The sequence below is a fragment of the Scyliorhinus torazame genome, chromosome 11 (genome assembly GCF_047496885.1).
Source record: "Scyliorhinus torazame isolate Kashiwa2021f chromosome 11, sScyTor2.1, whole genome shotgun sequence".
NCBI classification, from domain to species: domain Eukaryota; kingdom Metazoa; phylum Chordata; class Chondrichthyes; order Carcharhiniformes; family Scyliorhinidae; genus Scyliorhinus; species Scyliorhinus torazame.
This window is the reverse complement of record NC_092717.1, coordinates 135,207,169-135,228,659: the sequence shown is the minus strand read 5'-3', so window position 1 is coordinate 135,228,659 and position 21,491 is coordinate 135,207,169. Positions and strand designations below refer to the sequence as shown.

The following is a 21,491-nucleotide window of genomic DNA, read 5'->3' as shown; positions in this document are numbered from 1 at the left end:
TTACAATGCCACATCAGTGGCATTCATTTGTACTCATCGACGTTCGGTTGCTGTTCGGGCACATTTTCACAGTACTTGGTGCCTTTTATTTTTTCCAAGCACTTCCCTCAAATTTAATTTTCTTTGCCCGTAATAATGGCTGAAAAGCAAAACTTTGGTGCAAGAGATGGGGCAGGTTCTCTGTCCTGCCACACCCATTTTCTGGTGCGGCGCGCCCCCGCCGGCAGCTGGCTCGTCCACCCACCAGCTGGCAAATGGGGTTTCCCATTGTGAAGCAACCCCACGCCATCGGGAACTCCGAGGGCGTGAGTGCGCATCCAGCGAAACGGAGGATCCCGCCGACGGAGAATCCAGCCCATGGTGATTGGGTGCAGAATTCTTGGTTATTTTGGAGAAAATACAAGGCAAGATTCTCTTGCCTCCCCATGTCGTATTCTTTGGCGGCAGGAATCGGCCACTGTTGGCCAACAGCAGGATATTTTGGTACTGCCGCTGCCAATGGGATTTCCCATTGAATTCAACCATGCCGCCGAGCAACCCATGGCAGGGATGCATCGTCGGCGAGCCCAGAAGATTCCCCCAGCGTGAACAGCAGGAAGATCTCACCCACGGAGGTTTTCAGGAATGAGTTGTGTCCTAAGTCCAAGGACTCCCTGTATGTTGATCTAGTGAATGTTTGATCGGCAAGTTTGGAACTCAGGTCCCTTGTCAATACTGTGTGGCTGATGCCAGCTGGGATGATAGTAAGCATCTTATAATTGACAACAGCACTTACAGGTTTTTAAAGGGTTGGTCATCCTGGCTTCTCCTAAGATTGATCCAGTGCTTTGCTGCGGGAATGGCATGGTATATTTCAGGTAGGAAAGAAAAAAGGTTGGCTGAGATGTCCTCTGCAGTCAAATAGTAGGTTATCAGTAATTTTCAAGGTTTCACGTGTAAAAAATAGCCACTTGCGAAACAATGGAAGGCACATGACTCATGGAAAGTAAACACATTTAAATGAAAATTAAAAATGAAAATCGCTTATTGTCACAAGTAGGCTTCAAATGAAGTTACTGTGAAAAGCCCCTAGGCTCCACATTCCGTGCCTGTTCGGGGAGGCTGGTACGGGAATATTTAGTGGTAGATCGCTGGCTATTTGAGTATGTCCGAGCTATAAGTGACTTAATGATCTTCTATCGAACTTCTCATGATTGAAGAGTCTGATGTGAGAGGGGCATGAACGTCCACAGAACTGGCAGATTATGTTGTTGTTGGCGATTCAGGGAACTTTTAGAGCTGTGCCACCTACGGCCTTCCTCTGGGCATGAAGCATTTCAAAAGTTGGCATAGATGGTCTTTGAAGCATAATGAATTAAATGTCAATGCTTGTGTCATGTGAGAGTACCTTTAAGAAATGGGTGTTTAAGAAATGTACCTTTAAGAAATGGGTGTTCATCAGTGATGTCAGCGTGTGGGTGGAGCTGGGCTGTCTGTCAGCTTTTTACTTTCGTTTTAGGCTGTTTGCTGCAGGGTATGTTTTAGTTTTGTTTTCAGTGTTGGAGATGAAGCCAGACAAAGCAGCTGTACTGCTGATCTCTCTGCCATGAAAAGACGATCTCTTGATTATTTGGTGAATTCAGAATTATAAATGTTCTCCGCAGTGAATGTAAACCTAATGTGCTTCTGTTAAAAGGTGTTTCTTTTGTCTTCTGGATGTTGTTTAGGATGTTATTAAGGATTACTTAGTGGTGTATTCTTTGGGGATTGTATTTCAATTGATGGTTGCTAAGATGTTCACTGTATGTTTTAAAAAGGTTACCTTGAGTTCATAGAATAAACATTGTTTTGCTTTAAAAATACTTTTCCATTTCTGCTGTACCACACCTGTAGAGTGGGCCGTGTGCTCCCCATACCACAATCTATTAAAAACTGTGGATCAGCTGCACACCATGGTACACGTTGGGGTTCTCTACATACTGGACCATTACAAATGGGGGCTCATCCTGGATAAAAGTCTATCTATTGGATTGGCTTAGTGAACTTAAATACAGTGAGGGGTGAGCATATTGTGGTTACTTATCAGGTGTGGTATTCTAGTTTAAGTGGGGAGTGTGTTGTGGACAATGGCTCTTTCAGAGGAAATGAAGATTTTGGGGGTGGAGACGGTCACACGCATACCTTACGGATAGAGACTAAAAGCAGACTGTTAGATTTGGCAAAAACATTGCAGTTAACATTACCTGACAAAATGCGAAAAGATGAGGTAATTATGGTGGTGGCTAAGCATTTAGAGTTGCCTGAGATACAGTTTGACTCATTGGAAATGTCAAAAATTCAGTTACAAATTAAACAAATGGAACATGAGAAAGAATTAAAGCAGCTTGAATACTGAATGGGAGGAAAAAGAAAGAGAGAGGGCTGCAAAAGAAAAAGAAAGAGAGAGAGCGGAAAAAGAAAGAGATAAAGAGGAAAAGGAAGAGAGAGTGAGGAAAAAGAAAAGGTGAGAGAAGAAAGGAGAAAAGAAAGAATAGCCCTAGCAGAACAAAAAGAAAGAGAAAGGGAGATACATATCGGGAAAAAAGATAAAGAGAGAGAGTTTGAACTTCAGAAAATGCCCATGAAACATGGTAGTCAGTAAAAATTGGAAAGACGTAAAGGGAAATGTACAGGCTGGTTGATAGTGATGAGGATAGTGAGAAAGAGGGTCAAAGTCGAAGTCTTGGTGGGAATCTATTTAAATATGTCCAAGCATTGCCACGGTTTGACGAGAAGGAGGTAGAAGCATTTTTCAGTTCATTTGAGAAGGTGGCTAAACAAATGAAATGGCCACAGGACATGTGGATATTACTGATTCAAACAAATCTGGAAGTGTTTGCATCACTACCGGAGGGGACATCTGAGACGAATGAGGAGGTGAAAAAAACCATTTTAGGTGCATATGAACTAGTGCCTGAAGCTTACAGACAAAGGATTAGCAATTTAAGAAAATAATTTGGTCAAACATTCTTGGAGTTTGAAAGACTCAAACAGAGTAATTTTGATAGGTGGATAAGGGCTTTGAAAATAGACCAAATGTATGAAGCTCTCAGAGAAATTATACTTTTGGAGGAGTTTAAAAATTCAATCCCTGATGTAGTGAGAATTCATGTGGAAGAGCAGAGGGTTAAAACTGTGAGGTTAGCAGCAGAAATGGCAGATGATTATGTATAAGTTCATAAATCAAAGCTTGGTTTCCGACATCAGTTTCAGCCTGTGAGGGATAGAAACTGGCGACATGAGAAATACTCAAGTGGTAAAAGTTAAGGTGATCTGATGGGAGATAATAAGGAGAGTATACCTCAGATTTAAAAAGAAATCCAGGAGGGTGGAAGGGACTGAAAAGTTTCAAATGTTTTCACTGTAATAAACTCGGCCATGTAAAGTCACAGTGTTGGTGGTTGAAGAAAAGCACTGGGAAGGCTGATGTGGTAAAACAGGATAAGACAGTGGGGTTTGTGAAAGTGGTAAAGGAAAGCCCAAGTGATGTGAAGGATGTGCAAGAGATTGTACAGCCTGAACAAGAGGTGATTGATAAGAAGATGCCAGGTCTCTTTAAATAATTTAATTGTGCGGGTAAAGTTTACTCATGTGTATCAGGAGGAGCAGGTAAAGAAGTCACAATTTTAAGAAATTCGGGAGCTAGTCAATCTTTAATGGTAAGTTATGTAGTTTGGAAGAACGTTGCCAAATTGAGTCAACCAAATTTAGTCCTTTTGAACCATGTTTTGGTCATGAGGTAAGAGGACTGCTTAAATTGATTAAGGAAACATTGGTGAGTGAGAATTCGGAAATTACATTATTAGATTACGTGTCAACTTTTAGGGAACGATTAAATAGAGCAGGTGAATTGGCTAGACAACATTTGAAAGTTGCACAAAATGGGATGAAACGGGTAGCGGGCAAGAACTCCAAAGTTCGTAGTTTTGCCAGTGGGGATAAAGTTTTAGTATTGTTACCAGTGGTAGGTGAACTTTAAAAGCTAGGTTTTGTGGACCTTATCAGATTGAAAGGAAATTAAGTGAGGTGAATTATGTGGTTAAAAACACCAGATAGAAGGAAGATTCACCGAGTGTGTCATGTGAATATGCTTAAAAGGTACTTTGAAAGGGAAGGAGAGAAAAAGGAGGAGGTTTTAATGATTCTAACTCAAAGTGACGAACCAAATCCAGATGACTGTGAATTTGACATACCTCAAATTAATTTGGAAAACGAGGATGTTCTTAAAAATTGGGATAAACTGTTGAGTTATCTTCCAGAGGAAAAACGAACTGACCTGAAAGAGTTATTGATATCACATGAGCAAGTATGTAGAGATAAATTGGGAAGTACTAAAATGGCTATACATGATGTAGATGTGGGAAAGGCTGTTCCGATCAAACAACATCCATATAGACTTAACTCTTTAAATTGGCACAGGTTAACAAAGAGAGTGAGAGTATGCTTAAAAATGGCATAATTGAAGTGGGTTGCAGCCAATGAAGCTCACCCATAGTGATGGTACCAAGACCAGAGGGTACCCAATGGTTATGTGTGGACTATAGAAAGGTTAATGCAGTTACAAGAATGGACTCTTATCCTATCCCACATTTGGAGGATTGCATTGAGAAAGTGGGACAATCAGTTTTTATTTCCAAACTGGATTTACTTAAAGGTTACTGGCAGGTACCTTTATCTGAAAGGGCGAAGGAGATTTCAGCTTTTGTGACTCCAGATGGTATATACCAATTCAAAATTATGCTATTTGGCATGAAAAGCGCCCCAGCCACATTTCAACGGTTAACTAACACAGTCGTTTCAGGATTACCCAATTGTGCGGTATACATCGACGATCTGGTAATTATCAGCCAGACTTGGCAAGAACATTTAAAACATCTGATGGAGTTATTTGATCGACTTCAGGAGACGGGTTTGGTGATAAACCTAGCCAAAAATGAATTTGGAAAAGCCCAAGTCACTTTCCTTGGCCATACAAATGGACAGGGTCGAATGGTCACACGGGATGTGAAGACAACGGTTATTGAGGAGTTTCCGATACCCTCAAGACGACGAGAAATAATGCAATTTCTTGGCATGAGTGAATTTGATCGAACATTTGTTAAAAATATTTATAGCGTGGTTGCTCCACTGATGGACTTGCTGAAGAAACGTCGAAAATGTCAGTGGACAGCGGACATTTGACTGCCTGAAACCTGTGATAACCAATGCTCATGTGTTGGAGAATTACAAGGGACTCTGTAGTCAGAATGAACTAAAGTATCTGACTTTAAAGAGAAATGCCGAGGCGCAAAGAAATGGATGGATCGTGCAGAGACCTTCTTGTTCAAAGAGACTATCAATCGAGAAGGATTTCAGTTGGAGGAAGAAAAATGAAAAAAAAATGAACTATATTATTACACCTGTTTGCGTGTGTTGTTTTTTGAAACAATAAAATATATTTACTGTGTGCATTTCTTAAAGGATGGTGAAAAGGTGAAAAATGAAATGCTCTTGAAGTTGATGGTTTTTTTTTCTTGGGGGGAGGTGTCATGTGAGAGTACCTTTAAGAAATGCATCTTTAAGAAATGTGTGTTTATCAGTGATGTCAGAGTGTGGGTGCAGCTGGGCTGTCTGTCAGCTTTTTAGTTTTGTTTTAGCCTGTTTGCTGCAGGGTGAGTTTTAGTTTTGTTTTCAGTGTTGGAGCTGTAGCCAGACAAAGCAGTTGTACTGCTGTTCTCTCTTCCATGAAACTACTGCCTCTTGACCATTTGGTGAATTCAGAATTATAAATGTTCTCCTTAATGAATATAAACCTGATGTGCTTCTGGTAAAAGGTGTTTCTTTTGCTTTCTGGATGTTGTTTGGTAAGTTATTAAGGATTACTTAGTGTTATATTCTTTTGGGGTTGTATTTGAATTGATAGTTGCTAAGATGTTCACTGTATGGTTTAAAAAGGTTAACTTGAGTTCATAGAATAAACATTGTTTTGCTTTAAAAAATACTTTTCCATTTCTGCTGTACCACACCTGTAGAGTGGGCAGTGTGCTCCCCATATAACAATCCATTAAAAGTTGTGGATCAGGTGCACTCCATGATACACTTTGGGGTTCTCTAAACCCTGGCCCATAACACTTGCCACCCTATGGCTCCAGTTGTTTCTCAGAAGAGGTGGTCTGCAATGCAAAGGTTTGTAAGTCTTTTTCCAAGGTTTCCTTGTATCATTGGTACTGACAACCTTGATGCTGTTCACTTTGAGACAGTTCCCCTTAGAGGAACTGTTTGGGGATTCAGCAGTCACTCATGCGGACGACTTTGCCAGCCCACTAAGTTGAATTATGTGAAGGGTACCATGCTGTTGAGCCCAGCATGACAGATGACAGGGGGGGGCATGGTCGCACAGTGGTTAACTCAGTTGCTTCACAGCTCCAGGATCCCAGGTTCAATTCCTGGTTTGGGTCACTGTCTGTGCGGAGTTTGCACTTTCTCCCCATGCCTGCGTGGGTTTCCTCCCACAGGCGAAAGATGTGCGGGTTAGGTGGATTGGCCATGCTAAATTGCTATTCGTGTCCAAAAAGGTTAGATGGGGTTACGGGGATAGGGTGGAGGTGTGTGCTTAGAGAGGGCGCTCTTTCCAAGGTCCGGTGCAAACTCGATGGGCCGAATGGCCTCCTTCTGCACTGTAAATTCTATGATTCTATGGCGCTTATTGTTTGTGATTCTGTCCTGCCATTGAATTCTTGTGATGAATCTCAGGTGTCTTTGCTGGAAGCTTTCCAGAACTTTGATGTGGCGCTTGTAACAGACCCAGGATTCTGTGCCAGACATCAGGGTGGAAAGGACAATGGCCTGGTGGAATATGATTTTAATCTTCTTGATTTTAGCTGGCATAAGTCAGTGCCTTCAGGAGAGGATTGCCAGGAGAATATTGGCAAAAAAATCAACAGAAATACTTCAGCAGAAATACTTCAAATCCTGAGTTTATTTGAACAGTTGAAATATTATTTTTGGAGGATTTAATGATAATTACTGTGTATGAGCACATCCAAGCTCAACAAGAAATTATCAGAATGCAGAACAAACCAATTACATCAAATGCAAATTACCTTGTTTTGGTTCCTTTATTGCAATGCCATTTTTGCAAAAATGTAGTATGTACTAAATTTAAAATATAGACGTTTCAAATAAGCTGGTCAATTGTCAGCAGTTGAGGTTTTTTTTTTAAAGTACACCTGTATCTGAGTTTGATATCCTTTGAGAATGTGAGAGCTACATCTTGGCTATTCAGATGTGCTTGTTACAGGTTTACAAATAGAAAAATCAAGTTTAAATGGTCTTCCTTAGTGCCATTATAATTCTATGATTCTGTGAACTCCACTTTCTCACCCGTTCCTGACATATTCTCTGTGTGACCAAAAACCTGCCTATCCAAGTCTTAAATGTATTCAATCATGGAGAACCCAAGGTTCCAAACATTCACAACTCTTTGATTGAAGAAAATTTATTTTCATCTCAGACCTAAATGATCGTCCCTTTATCCTGAGACTGTTCCCCCATGTTTTAGATACCCTGACCAGCAAATACAATCTCTGGCCTTGATTTAGCAGCCATGCTAGCCGCAAATCTCATACTGGCCACTAAATCTCGTCAAAGACCAAAAACAGGATTTCCGAATGCCATCTTCCCAGCCTCCCTCTGATGATATGATCAGGTTCACGTCCAGGAAGGGCTCGATCCTGATTAGCATATTATATAATACTTTTGAATATCATTACAGGGTTTAATGCCGCTACTTCCGCCTTCAGCGTATTGTCCCACCTAGCCAACGTGATGTAAAGTCAGCTAAATCGAAAACCAGTCATGATGACTATGCAGGAGATGCACCGCCAGGGTGGTTAGGGACATGGCTGGGATGTCCCTTGGTATTCCCCCATGGCATTTTCATTTTTGAAGGAATAACAGGAAGACAGAGTACTGGGCAAATGGTAAGATTCTTGGTAGTGTGGATGAGCAGAGAGATCTCGGTGTCCATGTACATAGATCCCTGAAAGTTGCCACTCAGGTTGAGAGGGTTGTTAAGAAGGTGTACGGTGTGTTAGCTTTCATTGGTAGGGGGATTGAGTTTCGGAGCCATGAAGTCATGTTGCAGCTGTACAAAACTCTGGTGCGGCCGCATTTGGAGTATTGCGTGCAATTCTGGTCGCCGCATTATAGGAAGGATGTGGAAGCATTGGAAAGGGTGCAGAGGAGATTTACCAGAATGTTGCCTGGTATGCAGGGAAGATCTTATGAGGGAAGGCTGAGGGACTTGAGGCTGTTTTCATTAGAGAGAAGGTTAAGAGATAACTTAATTGAGGCATACAAGATGATCAGAGGATTAGATAGGGTGGACAGTGAGAGCCTTTTTCCTCGGATGGTGATGTCTACCACGAGGGGACATAGCTTTAAATTGAGGGGAGATAGATATAGGACAGATGTCAGGGGTAGGTTCTTTACTCAGAGAGTAGTAAGGGCATGGAATGCCCTGCCTGCAACAGTAGTGGACTCGCCAACATGAAGGGCATTCAATTGGTCATTGGATAGACATATGGATGATAAGGGAATAGTGTACATGGGCTTTAGGGTGGTTTCACAGGTCGGTGCAACATCGAGGGCCGAAGGGCCTGTACTGCGCTGTAATGTTCTATGTTCTATGTTCAGTGCCAACCAGGACAGCACTGTCAGATTGGCACTACCAGAGGTAAAGCCTCTGATGAACCCCATTGGGGGGCCTCTCCTTATGGGGGATTGCGTGCGCAAATGACTGTGAGAGGGATGGCGATGCTTGTGAGGGGGGTACGATGTCTGTGAGGGGAGAGTGGTGGATTTATTGAATGTGGGGCTGATGACTGTGGGGAGGGAGGGGCACCAATGTCTGTGAGGGGGGGTGGCAATGCCTGTAAGGGGGGGGGGGAAGGTGGTGATGCCTGAGGGGGGGGAAGATACCTATGAGGAGATGAGGAGGGTGAGGGGTGGATATGTCTGTGAGATAAAGGGATGGAGATGCCTGTGAGAAGGGAGGGGCACCGATGCCAGTAAGGGGGTGGGGGCGATGCCTGTGAGAGGGGACAGGGTTGCCCCGCTGTCTGAGTGAGGGGTGTGCCCAATACGTGCATGGTGGAGGGGCAGTGCCATAATGGTTGCATGACGGGGGGGGGGGGGGGGGTGCACCCCGATGTTTGTGGGGTGTGGCTCCTCTGTGTCAGTGAGGGAATTGAGGACGGGAGTTTGTTTTTTGTACAGATCGGGAAGTCATTTAAAGACGGCACCTCAATCTTAGTGGACCAGCTCTATCATGCCCCACCCAGCTAGGATGGCAACGCCAAAACATGGCTCCAGATTCTCTGTAATACCTGTGAGGGGCACGTGTGGAGTGCTCCCATGCTGAAAGGAGCGGGATCGCCCTGATGCCCAAGAGAGGGGTGTGCCCGATACTTGCGTGGTAGGAGGCGGGGGGGGGGGGGGCGGCGGTGCCTTGATGGTTGCGTGGCCGGGGGAGGTGGTTCCCCAATTCTAAGTACCAGAGAGTCTGGAGTAAAAACTCAAAAAACAAAACCAGTTATGATGACTATTCAGAAGGTGCACCGTACGTATAGTTCCAGGATGGTTGGAGACATGGCTGGGCATTGCGTTGGCATTCCCCTTGGCAGTGCCAATCAGTTCACACTGCCAGGGCGGCATTGCCAGATTGGCATTACCAGGGGGCGTTCCCCTTCTGCATGATGAGAGATGGTGTGCGCCGATGTCTGTGAGAGGGGGGGGGGGCGACGCTAGTGAAAGGGGGGGTGATAGTGATGCCTGTTAGGGTTGGTGGTGATGCCTGTGAGGAGGGGAGGGGGTGGTGATGCCTGTGAGGAGGGGGGGTGGTTATGCCTGTGAGGAGGGGGTGGCAATTCCTGTGAGGGGTAGGGATGCCTCTGAGGGAGTGGTAGAGATGCCTGTGAGCTGGGGAGGATGGGGGGGGAGGAGTGGAGATGAGTATGGGGGGAGAGGGGCATCAATGCCAGTAAAGGGGTGGGGGTAATACCTGTGAGGGGCACGTGTGGAATGCTCCCATGCTGAAAGGAGCGGGATCGCCCTGATGCCTGAGGGAGGGGTGTGCCCAATACTTGAGTGGTAGGAGGCGGGGGGAAGGGGGGGGAGGAGGGGGGGGCCTTGATGGTTGCGTGGCCGGGGGAGGTGGTTCCCCAATGCTTGAGGGGGGGGGGCGGGGGGGGGGTAGTCCATGAGGGATTGGGGGGCGGGTGTTTATTTTTTGTACAGATCGGGAAGTCAATTAAAGATGGCACCACAATCTAAGTGGGCTGGCACTATCACGCCCCAAGATGGCAGCAAAAACCATGCCGCCAGATTAACTGTGCACTAAGTGCCAGAGTGACTGGAGTGAAAACTCGGCTATGCATCTGGAAGGTACACATCAGGGGCGAAATTCTCCGGTATCAGCGCGATGTCTGCCGACTGGCGCCCAAAATGGCGCAAATCAGTCGGGCATCGCGCCGCCCCAAAAGTGCAGAATGCTCCGCATCCTGGGGGGCCGAGCCCCAACCTTAAGGGGCTAGGCCCGTGCCGGACTAATTTCCGCCCCGCCAGCTGGCGGAAAAGGCCTTTGGTGCCCCGCCAGCTGGCGCGGAAATGACATCTCCAGTCGGCGCATGCGCGGGTGCGTTAGCGGCCGCTGACGGCATTCCCGCGCATGCGCAGTGGAGGGAGTCTCTTCCGCCTCCGCCATGGTAGAGACCGTGGCGAAGGCAGAAGGAAAAGAGTGCCCCCACGGCACAGGCCCGCCCGCGGATCGGTGGGCCCCGATTGCAGGCCAGGCCACCGTAGGGGCACCCCCCCGGGGCCAGATCGCCCCACGCCCTCCCCAGGACCCCGGAGCCCGCCCGCGCAGCCTTATCCCGCTGGTAAGGTAGGTGGTTTAATCTACACCGACGGGACAGGCATTTTAGCAGCGGGACTTCGGCCCATCCGGGCCGGAGAATCGAGCGGGGGGGGGGGCCCGCCAACCGGCGCAGCGCGATTCCCGCCCCCCGCCGAATATCCGGTGCCGGAGAATTCGGCAACCGGCGGGGACGGGATTCATGCCAGCCCCCGGCGATTCTCCGACCCGGCGGGGGGTCGGAGAATCTCGCCCCAGTTTTCACTCTGACCCTGACATCCCGACATATTTGGGGAAATTTCTGCCCTCTAAGTACATTCACATGAGATCACATCTCATTCTCCTAAATTCTAGAGAACATAAGCTCAATTTCCTCAGCCTATTATTATAGACAACCCCCTCATCCCAGGGACCAATTCAGTGAATCTTCCCTGTTCCACCTCCAATACAAGTATATCCTTCTTTAAATATGGAGACCAATGCTGCACAAGGTATTCCAGACGTCGTCTCAACAAAACCCTGTACAATTGTTGCAAGACTTCTTTATTCCTGTATTCCAATCATCTTACGATAAAAGCCAACATGTAATTTGCCTTCCCAATCGCTTGTTGAACCTGCATGCTAACCTTCTATGTCTCTTGAACGAGCACACACAAGTCTCTTTCAACAGTAATATTTAGGGGGAATTTTCCAGCCGCATTGTGCCTGGTGCAATTCCCGCATAGTGCGCTACGCTTCCAGCCCGCTGCAGCCTTCGCTGGGTGTGAGCCAGAATAGCCTATTAAAAGTGGCATTAACATATTCACAATCGGCTTTAAGCCGAATTCTCCTAACTCACACTATTCTCCCACCTGCCCACGCAACATGAAGCCAGCGGGAATCACTACTGGTCTCCACCACCGAGGACCAAGGACACGATTCAGCCATGACTATGCGCCCAGTGCGACGGTGAATCCTGCGGGAGCCCCAAATCGGGCTCCGCGCCGGGCACCAGGCCGATCGCGAGTCACCCGGCCATTTGGCTCATTTAAATGCCCAGACATTGTATGCACCCAGTGATCCAAGTATACTATATCTACTGGTTCCACATAGCTACACTACTACTTGCACCTTCAAAATGCTAATAAATTTGTCAAACCGATGTCCCTTTTGTAAAACCATGTTGACTTGTTCTAATCATGCAATGTTTTTATGAGTAGTCTGTTAAGACTTCCTTAATAATAGATTCCAGGATTGTCCCAACAATTGATGTTAGGCGAACTAGCTTGTAGTTACTTTTTGCCTCTCTCCCTACTTTCTGGAAAAGCAGTGTTACACTTATCAACTTCCAGTCTGATGGGATAATTCTTAAATCAAAGGATTTTTGCATAATCATAGCTAACACATTCACTATCTTTGTGGCCATCTCTTTCAGGACCCCAAGGTGTAAGCCATCTGGTCCTGGGCATTTTGGGGATTTTAGTCCCTTATTTTCTCTGTTGATATTAATTACTTTAGGTCTCTCAATCTTTTTATCCCTCCAGATTATTTCTGATATGCAGGTGGAGTCTTCGGCTGTGAAGATTCACACAAAGTATCTGTTCAATGCCTTTGTGATTTGTTCATTCTCCATGATAATTTCTCCTGTCTCTGCCTCGGACGACTCTTTAGCTACTCTCTTCCTTTTTATATACTTATATATTTCTGGCAAGTTGAGTCTCATATTTTATTTTTACCCTTTTTAGTGGCTCTTTGCTGGTTTCTAAAACACTTCCAATCCTGGGACTTGTTTCTGTTATTTGCAATATTATTATCTTCTTCTTTTAATCTCATAATATCCTTAGCTTCTGAATGAGCCACAGATGGGTCTTTCATGCTGATCTTTTGTTTCCAGAGGGATGTTAGTTGAATGTTTTGAATTGTTTCTTCGAATGTTTCCCATGGGTTATTTACTGCCGTACCATTTAGTCTATTGACACAATCAACCTTGGCCAGTTATACCCTCATACATAGATAATTGGCTTATTTCAACATTATTGTCTGCGATTTATGCTTGTCAGTTGCAAACTTAACATTGAATTCAATGGTATTATGATCACTATTTCCTGTTGGATCTTTTACTATTACTAATTGATCCTTCCTCACTGCACAATATTAGATAACAACAGCTTTAATCCCTAGTTGGGTTGACAATGTATTGCCCCAATAAACTGTCATGAAAACATTCTACAAATTCATTTTCTGGGCCATCCTTTTCAACTTGATTGTCCCAGTCCATATGAAGGTTAAAGCCCTCATCAATTATCACATTGCCTTTGTTACAAGCTCCAATATTTTTTTTTAATCCTCTCTCCAACAATACAATGATAGTTAGGTGGCCGATAAATTATTCTGACCATTATTTGATGACTCTTGCTATTCCTAAAATGTCTAATATTTGTTCAATGTCATGATTTTCTGAGGTTAGATCCTTCCTCACTAATGTCTTCATGTTATATTTTACTAATAGGGCTACCCTTCTTCCTTTGTCATTCTGTCTGTCTTTCTGAAATAATAGGTACTCTCCCCGCTCTTTTAGTTTAAAAACTTGTCTACAGCCCTCGTTACGCAATTGGACAGCACATTGGTTTAAGTGGGGCCATTTCAACAGAATAGTTCCCTCTTCCCTGAGTGCTTATGCCAGTGCCCCATTAATCAAAACCCCTTCTTTCCACACCAGTCTTTGAGGTACACATCTAATTCTCTAATCTGGTTGACGCTATGCCAATTGGGCAGCACAGTAACACAGTGGTTAACACTGTTGCATCACAGCACCAGGGTCCAGGTTCGATTCCCGGCTTGGGTAATTGTCTGTGTGCAGTCTGCATGTTCTCCCCGTGTCTGCGTGGGTTTCCTTCGGATGCTCCAGCTTCCTCCAACAAGTCCCGAAAGACGTGCTTGTTAGGTGAATTGGACACTCTGAATTCTCCCTCTGTGTCACCCCACGAACAGGCACCGGAATGTGGCGACTAGGGGCTTTTCACAGTAACTTCACTGCAGTGTTAATGTAAGCCTACTTGTGACAATAAAGATTATTATTTATGTTGGCATGTGGCTCAGGTAACAATCTAGAAATGATTACCTTTGATGTTCTGCATTTTGATTTGGCAGTACTTTCTCAAACTCTCTGAGTAGAACATCATTCCTGGCTCTAACTCGGTCATTGATTCCCATGTGGACAATAAGAACTGGTTGCTGACCCTCCCACTTCAATTTATTCTTCAGCCATGAGGAAATGTCCTTAACCCTGGCACCGAACAGGCAACAAGGACTTTCGAGCTCCCATCTTAGCTGCAGAGATTAGTGGGCAGGATTCTCCAATAATGGGGCTATGTCCTCACGCCCGTGGCAAAATGCGCACAAATCACTCTGGACTTACCTGGAGTAAGCCCAGGCTCATTCTGCAATTTGCAGGGCCCCGGAGTACTCCCCGCAGCTCCAGTTGCCGATACGGAGCCCTGCACCTCCGGTCGGGGGGCCGTGTATGTGCACGGTGGCGGCCTGTGTCGGCCGACCCACACCGCGGACCAGCACCAAGATAGCCCCCCCACCCGATCGCGCAGGCCCGCGGATCGGTGGCCCCTGATCAATAGCCTGGCCGTCCTGGAGGCCACCTCCAGTGAATGATCCTCCCGCCCTACCAGGGCGGCCGCGGATTGAGTCCACAGCCGCCACGCCGGGTGCCCGCCAGGTGGAACCATGAGAGAACCACGGCAGTGGGAACTCGGCCAGCTGCACCTGGAAAATTGACCCCGGACCACGTGCGCCCAATTGGCGGTGATTCTCCGGGGACCGGAGAATCGCGGAAGCAGCGTCGGACCCGATCGCGGGTCTGACGCCCATTCTCTGCTCCCGCAATGAGCGCGACTTCGGTGGAGAGGCTCGGAGAATCCAGCCCATGATCTATCCCTCTGACTACTGTTTCCTATCACTACAATATTCCTTTTGTTCCCCCACTTGAATGATATCCAGAGCAAATAGTCCTTATTTTTCGAATAATACAGCCTGTTTAAATCTTAGCCAGTGAAACATGAACCCATTATATTAGTCATTGACTCTAGTATTTTGTTCTGAGAGAACATCTTGTCATAGAAATGGTCAAAGTGCCTCTTTCACCTCCTCTTTAGCACCTTCCATTTTACCAACGTAATGTTTGCATGCATTTATTTGCATTGCGTAAATTGGTCAATAAATGTACAGACTGCTTAACTTTGCAATCGGGTTATTCATGCAATCTTTGAACTGTAGGAAAAATTATTTGTGTTTTCTCAAAATATTTATACCTAGATGCAAATAAAATCAAATCCATGTCCTCTGTATAAGTGAGTAGCTACTAGTTTGCAATGATACCCAGATTTACAATACCACCAACTGAGGCGTAAATGTCCTGAAACCCATTTCATTATTCTACGTAGAAATGGAAGTCATACCATTCTATTTTTAAAAATAATTCACTGAAAATCAAAGAGATTGCTGGTTCATACAACTATATCAAGCTGCAGTGGAATTACACTTCATTTTTCATGTAAGTTGATTATGGGAGTTCATTCACAAATGAGGCCTCACGGATTTCTTTACTGTATTATGAAGAGTCTTTGCAATATAACATCAGTAGCATGTTTCATTTGTTAAATAGCCCTCTGAAATACATCCTAAGTTGTGATAATGAATCAAATTGCTTGTACAACTTATAACTAGCTTGAGTTAGATACCTTTGTTCATTGTGTTTAGTTATGTCTCCATGCCAGGAAGACTTGTTTTGATGCTAACATTTCAGAAACGTGTTACTGAAAGCTAAAATGAACTTGTGTGAGGTTGATAAATGTTTTTCTATATTCGTTCATGGGAATTAAATTGCCCTTGAGGGGTAGTTAAAGGTCAACCACATTGCTGTGGGTCACAAAAAGCAGAAGGTCATGGGACGGGATTCTCCGACCACTGACGCCGAAATCGCGTTCGGCGATCGGCCAGAGAATCCACGTTTATGCTGTAATCAGGAACAGTGTCATATTTGCGATGCTCCATCCCCTCAAAAACAGCATACTAGGGGAGAACAGCGCACACCGTATGGACGGCCTCAGGACGTCACCTGATACCCTCCGCTGATGCTCTAACCCCGATGGGCCGAGTCCCCTACGGCGTGAGTTAGTGTCCTCGCAATGTTCGTGGCCTCGCGTGGCGGCTGCGGACTGTGTCCAGTGCCGTCACAGTCGGGGGGCAGCTGTTCCGCTGGCAGGGGGGGCTTCAGTGGGGGTTGGGGGACTGGTGAGGGTGGTCCGGGGATGGCGTGGGTCATTACAGGGGGGCAGTTTATGGCAGGTCAGGTTCTTGCGCGGCCGGCAGCATGTTGCACAGCATAGTCACCGCAGACCACCGCCGTGCACATACACGGCCATGGACCCAGCTTATGCGGCTATACTCACAGGTAAAGCTGGATGCTTTAGGCCGCGCGGCTCCTAGCCCCCTCACCAGGCAGAGGATCGGTGCAGGGTGAAGCCGACTTTGCAAATACACAAGTCAGGGCTTCCACAAAGAGTCTGCCTCGTTTGCTAAATTGGCTGCCAATGGACCTACAGTTTATCGGGCAACATGACTGTTACCTGAACAGGGGCGAATAATGCACATTGCTTATGGGTTTTTATTTGAGTGCTACTCTCCTGAGGTCAATAATATAAAAGTGCCTATTGATTAGCATTGTTAAAACTGTTTAGAGACTTCATTGCAATCTAGATGTTTGAGGGATTTGTGGCTGGAACTACAGTATGTTAGTTACCAACCCAGTGCAAAAAGCAATTAGTTTGATCAGTTAGTTCAATAACAACAACACACAGAAAATAGATTAAACAGCAGTCCATGCAGCACTTACAATCTCTCTAGTTTGGGAAGATCGCTAAAAGTTTCTGGCTCTAGTATCTCTATGTGGTTGAAATGAATGTATCTGTTGAAAGAATTCACGTTAAGAGTTAGTATTCAGAATTGATGCCTGGGATGTGGTTTGTTTTCAGAAACCAACCCAAGCTACTGTAAATTGGAGATTTCTTTTGGACTAGCTTTCCTGTGTAACGAGGATTAAACGCCTGATGTAAGTACCAATGTGTTAGGCAGTAACTCTATCACATTGGCCTTTCGACTGTATTCACACATTTTTAAGTGTTTCACACAGAGTAAAACTCAACAATCCTAACAGCTGGGGCTCTTCCCAATTTTTTCTGGAGGGATGACAGAATTCCACAAATAACTTTTATCAGCTAACAGTTGATCCTTCTATTCTGTAACAACATTGACAATATGATTTCATAAATGTGAAACAGTATTTACAATTTCCTTACATCTCAAACAATTGGCATCTTCCAATACATTCAATGTCAATGACCCTCTTTAGTTGCCACCATTGCTGTCACTCATTATTGTCCCCCAGTTGCTTACAGTCTGGCCAAACAACTTGCAAGTTATTTTTTTAAAGTATTGAAAAACCAGAAAGTAGGTAAAGGATTCCATGCTTGGGATTATTATCCAACATTTAAAGATTACTTAACCATTCGCTCAGAATATCTTGCTTACGAATTTTGATTTTTCTGCTTAAAATATTTGATGCATATAATACCCAAAATATCCTGTTAGATGGATTGGTGGAATTCTATCATCACTGAAAAAATTAACAACTCTTCTGATTAATAATTTCAGTTGTTACATCCGGGATTCCTTTCAGTTTCAAAGTCAGAAACAGACATGTGCCCAAATGCTGCACACAACAGTGAGTGACTGACCTCTGATAAGTTAACCTGCTAAGTAACTTTCAAAATACAAAATATTATTAGCGAAAAGAAAGCCTTCCAATTTACAGTAGTAGGAAACAGAAGAGGGAATAATGCACACAGCAAAAAATCTAATAAAGCTTCTGTTAATTGAATTTTGCCGCAATAATTAATTATAACATGCTTAATCACCTTAAGTTGTTCAAAGAAGTATATTCTGTGCTTTCCCTCTTCTGCCCAGTCAATATTTAATTGTGACTGCCATAAAATTTAATCATAGACAGGCTATATAGTACATGCCAATTAATGGAATCCTACCAATAAAAATTTGATTAAAATGGCTAATTTTGCCGAAGGCACTTTAATTTGTCTGCTTATAGGAATAATTGACGCAGTGAATAGTCTGCTCACCACTAAGCTTTTCCCATTAAGTGGTTTTATTATCCCCATGTACTCACTTGGTAATAATCATCAATATAACATGTAGCTATATTTCAAGATGTAATATTACAGAATGTATACATATAACATAAAAGAAAGAAACAATGGAACTGGCAATCTTTCACAACTAGTTAAAATCTTATAACAATTGCTCAAGATAGAATGGCACCTAATAAACCCCAAACTACCAATCTCTCTACTGAGCTGATTGCCCTCAGAGGCATTGAAAAGAACCTTGGTCCTTTATAGAGAGAGAAAAATCTGACAAAATTCCACCTTTGGTTGATAACTGCTGCTGGAAAGTGGGTGTTGCACGAGGACCAAATTGTTTTCAGTTATGATACATGAATAAACTAAAGAAAGCCAGTAGCTGCAGGCTGAACTCAAGCAACACCAGGAGAGGAAAGGGGCAAAAATGGCCCAATAACGTAAGATCATCGAGTAGCTGTCATTTGATTTTTTTTTACACATCCATTACATTGCTGGAATAATTATTAACTGTAAACAGGTAACTCATGTTTTGAAATGCTGCAGCAATTAAATATATTTCAAGTTTTTAAAATGTGCATTAATGTCATCAAAATATTCTTCCTGTCACACGGTATTTTTCAAGGAAAGCCCTGGTCTACAATTCTGTTTTTAAAAATAATGTAAAGCAGAAGAAAAACACTGACACCTGTCCCACAATGTAATACAAAGCCACACAACAAACACCAGGGAAGAAAACTTGGCAGCAGTGACGATTTCAGTGGAAAACGTCAAAATGCAAGGATTTGCCAAAACCTGGAAAACATTTCCTGTGGTAATTCTTTTTAAAGCTCTGAAAGTATGTTTGAGAATCTCAAGTTGAATGTTTTCTTCTATTGAGGTAGAGCAGCTTTAATTCCGGTCACATTCTAGTCTGCTCCATTATAACTATGTGGAGGTCATTCTCAAGTGCCATTCACCTGCACCTTGGAAATCATGTCATATTCTTTTTTTTAAAACACATTTTATTCAAACTTGTATCAAAGTAGGTTACAGCAAATAAACACCCCGGGAAACATTCTTCCCAACAATCAACTATACAGTTTGTACAGAGTTTTCTCCTTTTTCACCTCCCCCTCCCCATCACCCCCCCCCCCCCCCCCCCCCGCCCCCCCCAGCGACGAACAGCTCCTCAAACACGGTCACAAACATACCCCACCTTTTCTCAAACTCCCTTGCTGAGCCCCTTAACCCATACTTTATCTTCTCTAACTGCAGGAACCACGTCACTCACCTGTGAATCAGCAAGTCTTTGTTGTTGTCTATTGGACAGGTAGGTTCCTCACTGCAGATGCAAGCGTGCTTAGAGATTGGACTTGAGTTTTGTTTAAATCGTAATGACAATGGTTTGGTACCCCATTAAATCAAATGAGTTGCTGCTGACAATACATTCAAAAAAATCTAGGTATTGTTGTCTGAAGCAGGTCTTAAAAGCCTGAAATCGTTTAATTTCTATTCATGTTTCAGAACTGTGGAGAAGTCAAACCTCTAAGGTTTCCACATATATAAATAAAAGTTCAAAAATACAGGAAAGAAAATGACGTGCTTCTTATAAAATACTGTCAAATATTTAACCCATGAATTTAAAAAGGCTGTGACTCTGCAAAGACCTTAAAACAACCAAAGCACCAGGTTAGTAGAGTGGTAGTTCATGGATATTGGTGAGCCGATGAGACCTCTGCATTGCCTCCTGTCTGAAAGGCTTGCCCTATTGAAGTGCGAATCAGGCACATACTGGTCAGAGAAACTGGACAGGATCAAGCGCCCGAGAGAAGAATCTTGCACCCCCAAGAGCTGCTGGCTAATCAGAGGCCTAGAATGCTCAGAGGGACCCAAACCTCATGTCAGCTATGATGTGATGTGGTTAGCTCTTGGCAGGACACCCCACCCGTCCCGCACCTTCCCGATGCAGGATCCCTTAATAAGGCACTGAGTGCATTTGAATGAGAGCCTACCTGCCCCACCACCACTGCTGCCCATTTTCAGACTTAATTGGCGCAGAGACAGGAATGTGGTGAGGTTCCCACCGAGGCTAACCCTGCCTCCAAACTCACCCCAGGAGATGCCATTCAATTCCACCTCTAGTTTAAAAAATTTTAAATTGTTCCTTCAAATAAGGGTTAAATACACGTTCTCTTGTACCTTCTATATAACATAAAGCCTCCCATCTGAGATCAGTACTTGCACAACCTCTATTATTATTGCAAATTCTTACACTCCTGAACACAAAAACATGTTGGCCTCAATTCTCCAGTTCCCCAGCCGTGTGTTTCTCAGCTGCGTGGCATTCGCTAGAGGCGGGATTCTATCTTCCTGCTGCTAGTCAATGGGATTTCCCATTAAAACCACCCATGCCGCCGGGAAACCCGTAAGCAGGGGTGTGCGGTTGGTGGGGAAAGTGAATTGCAACCACCAGAGAATTCCGGCCGTTGTCGAATGGGATATTTCTTTCTCACCCTCAGCCTCAAACCTTTCCCTCATTCTGTCTTTTGTAACTTTTACATTTCTACCAATTTTACTGGGACACCCAAAGTTATTTCTCCTCTGGGAGAAATCTCAGGGCTCATTGTGCAATGTCTTTCTCTAACTAATTCTTTCCCACGATTTCCAAACTGGAAATTTTCACATCCTTACACTTTCTGTCTACCTCCAATTTTAATTAACTGCCAAGTTTGCCACTAACTAATCCTTACTTCTTGTTTGATGCTATCTTCTAGTTGATGCTACAATCATATGAAATAGGGGCATTTGGCCCCTTGAATCTATTCTTCCATTAAGTAAGATCATGGCTGATCTGTTTGGGTTTCGAATTCCACATTCCCATCTACCCCCGCTAATCTTTGACTCCCTTGCCGAACAAAAATATATCTACCTCCACCTTAAAAATATTTAATGGCCCCGTCTCCACCACCTTCTGAGGCAGAGAGTTCCAAAGTCACACAACCCTCTGAAAGAAAAAACTCCCCCTCACCTCTGCCCTGTAAGCACAACCCCTAATTATAAAACAGGGCCCCCTATTTCTGGACTCACCCACGAAAAGAAACATTCTTTCCACGTCCACTTTGACAAGACTGTTTAAACTTGGTGCATTATGGCCCTTGGCATTTCATTTTGCTTCCTCAATTAAAGAAAAAATGTCAGGGGCACTTCTATTATCATTGAAAACAAGCATTGTTATGGAAAATGATGCACATTGTGTGGTTTTGCAATGTGTGACAGGAAACGGAACTGGTAAAATGTGTGGTCCTGTCACTCAACCAAGTTTCTTGCTGAAAAGTAGCTATTGAAGGTTGAGCAGGATACTTTCCATCAGCAAATGATTTGCCGATTATAATTCT

General features: G+C 44.2%; 1 protein-coding gene across 4 annotated transcripts in view; it reads right to left on the bottom strand.

Annotated features, from left to right (window-relative positions):
* The window catches only part of LOC140385541 (peroxidasin homolog), a 757,374-nt gene that overhangs the window by 326,116 nt on the left and 409,767 nt on the right, over positions 1 to 21,491 (bottom strand). For 3 of the 4 annotated variants that reach the window (XM_072467791.1, XM_072467793.1, XM_072467794.1), the window contains exon 5: positions 16,797 to 16,868. The exons of the other annotated variant lie outside the window; for it this stretch is intronic. In XM_072467791.1, the coding sequence (XP_072323892.1) occupies positions 16,797 to 16,868 (72 nt within the window). The remainder of the gene's footprint in view (positions 1 to 16,796; positions 16,869 to 21,491) is intronic. 4 annotated transcript variants of the gene reach the window in all.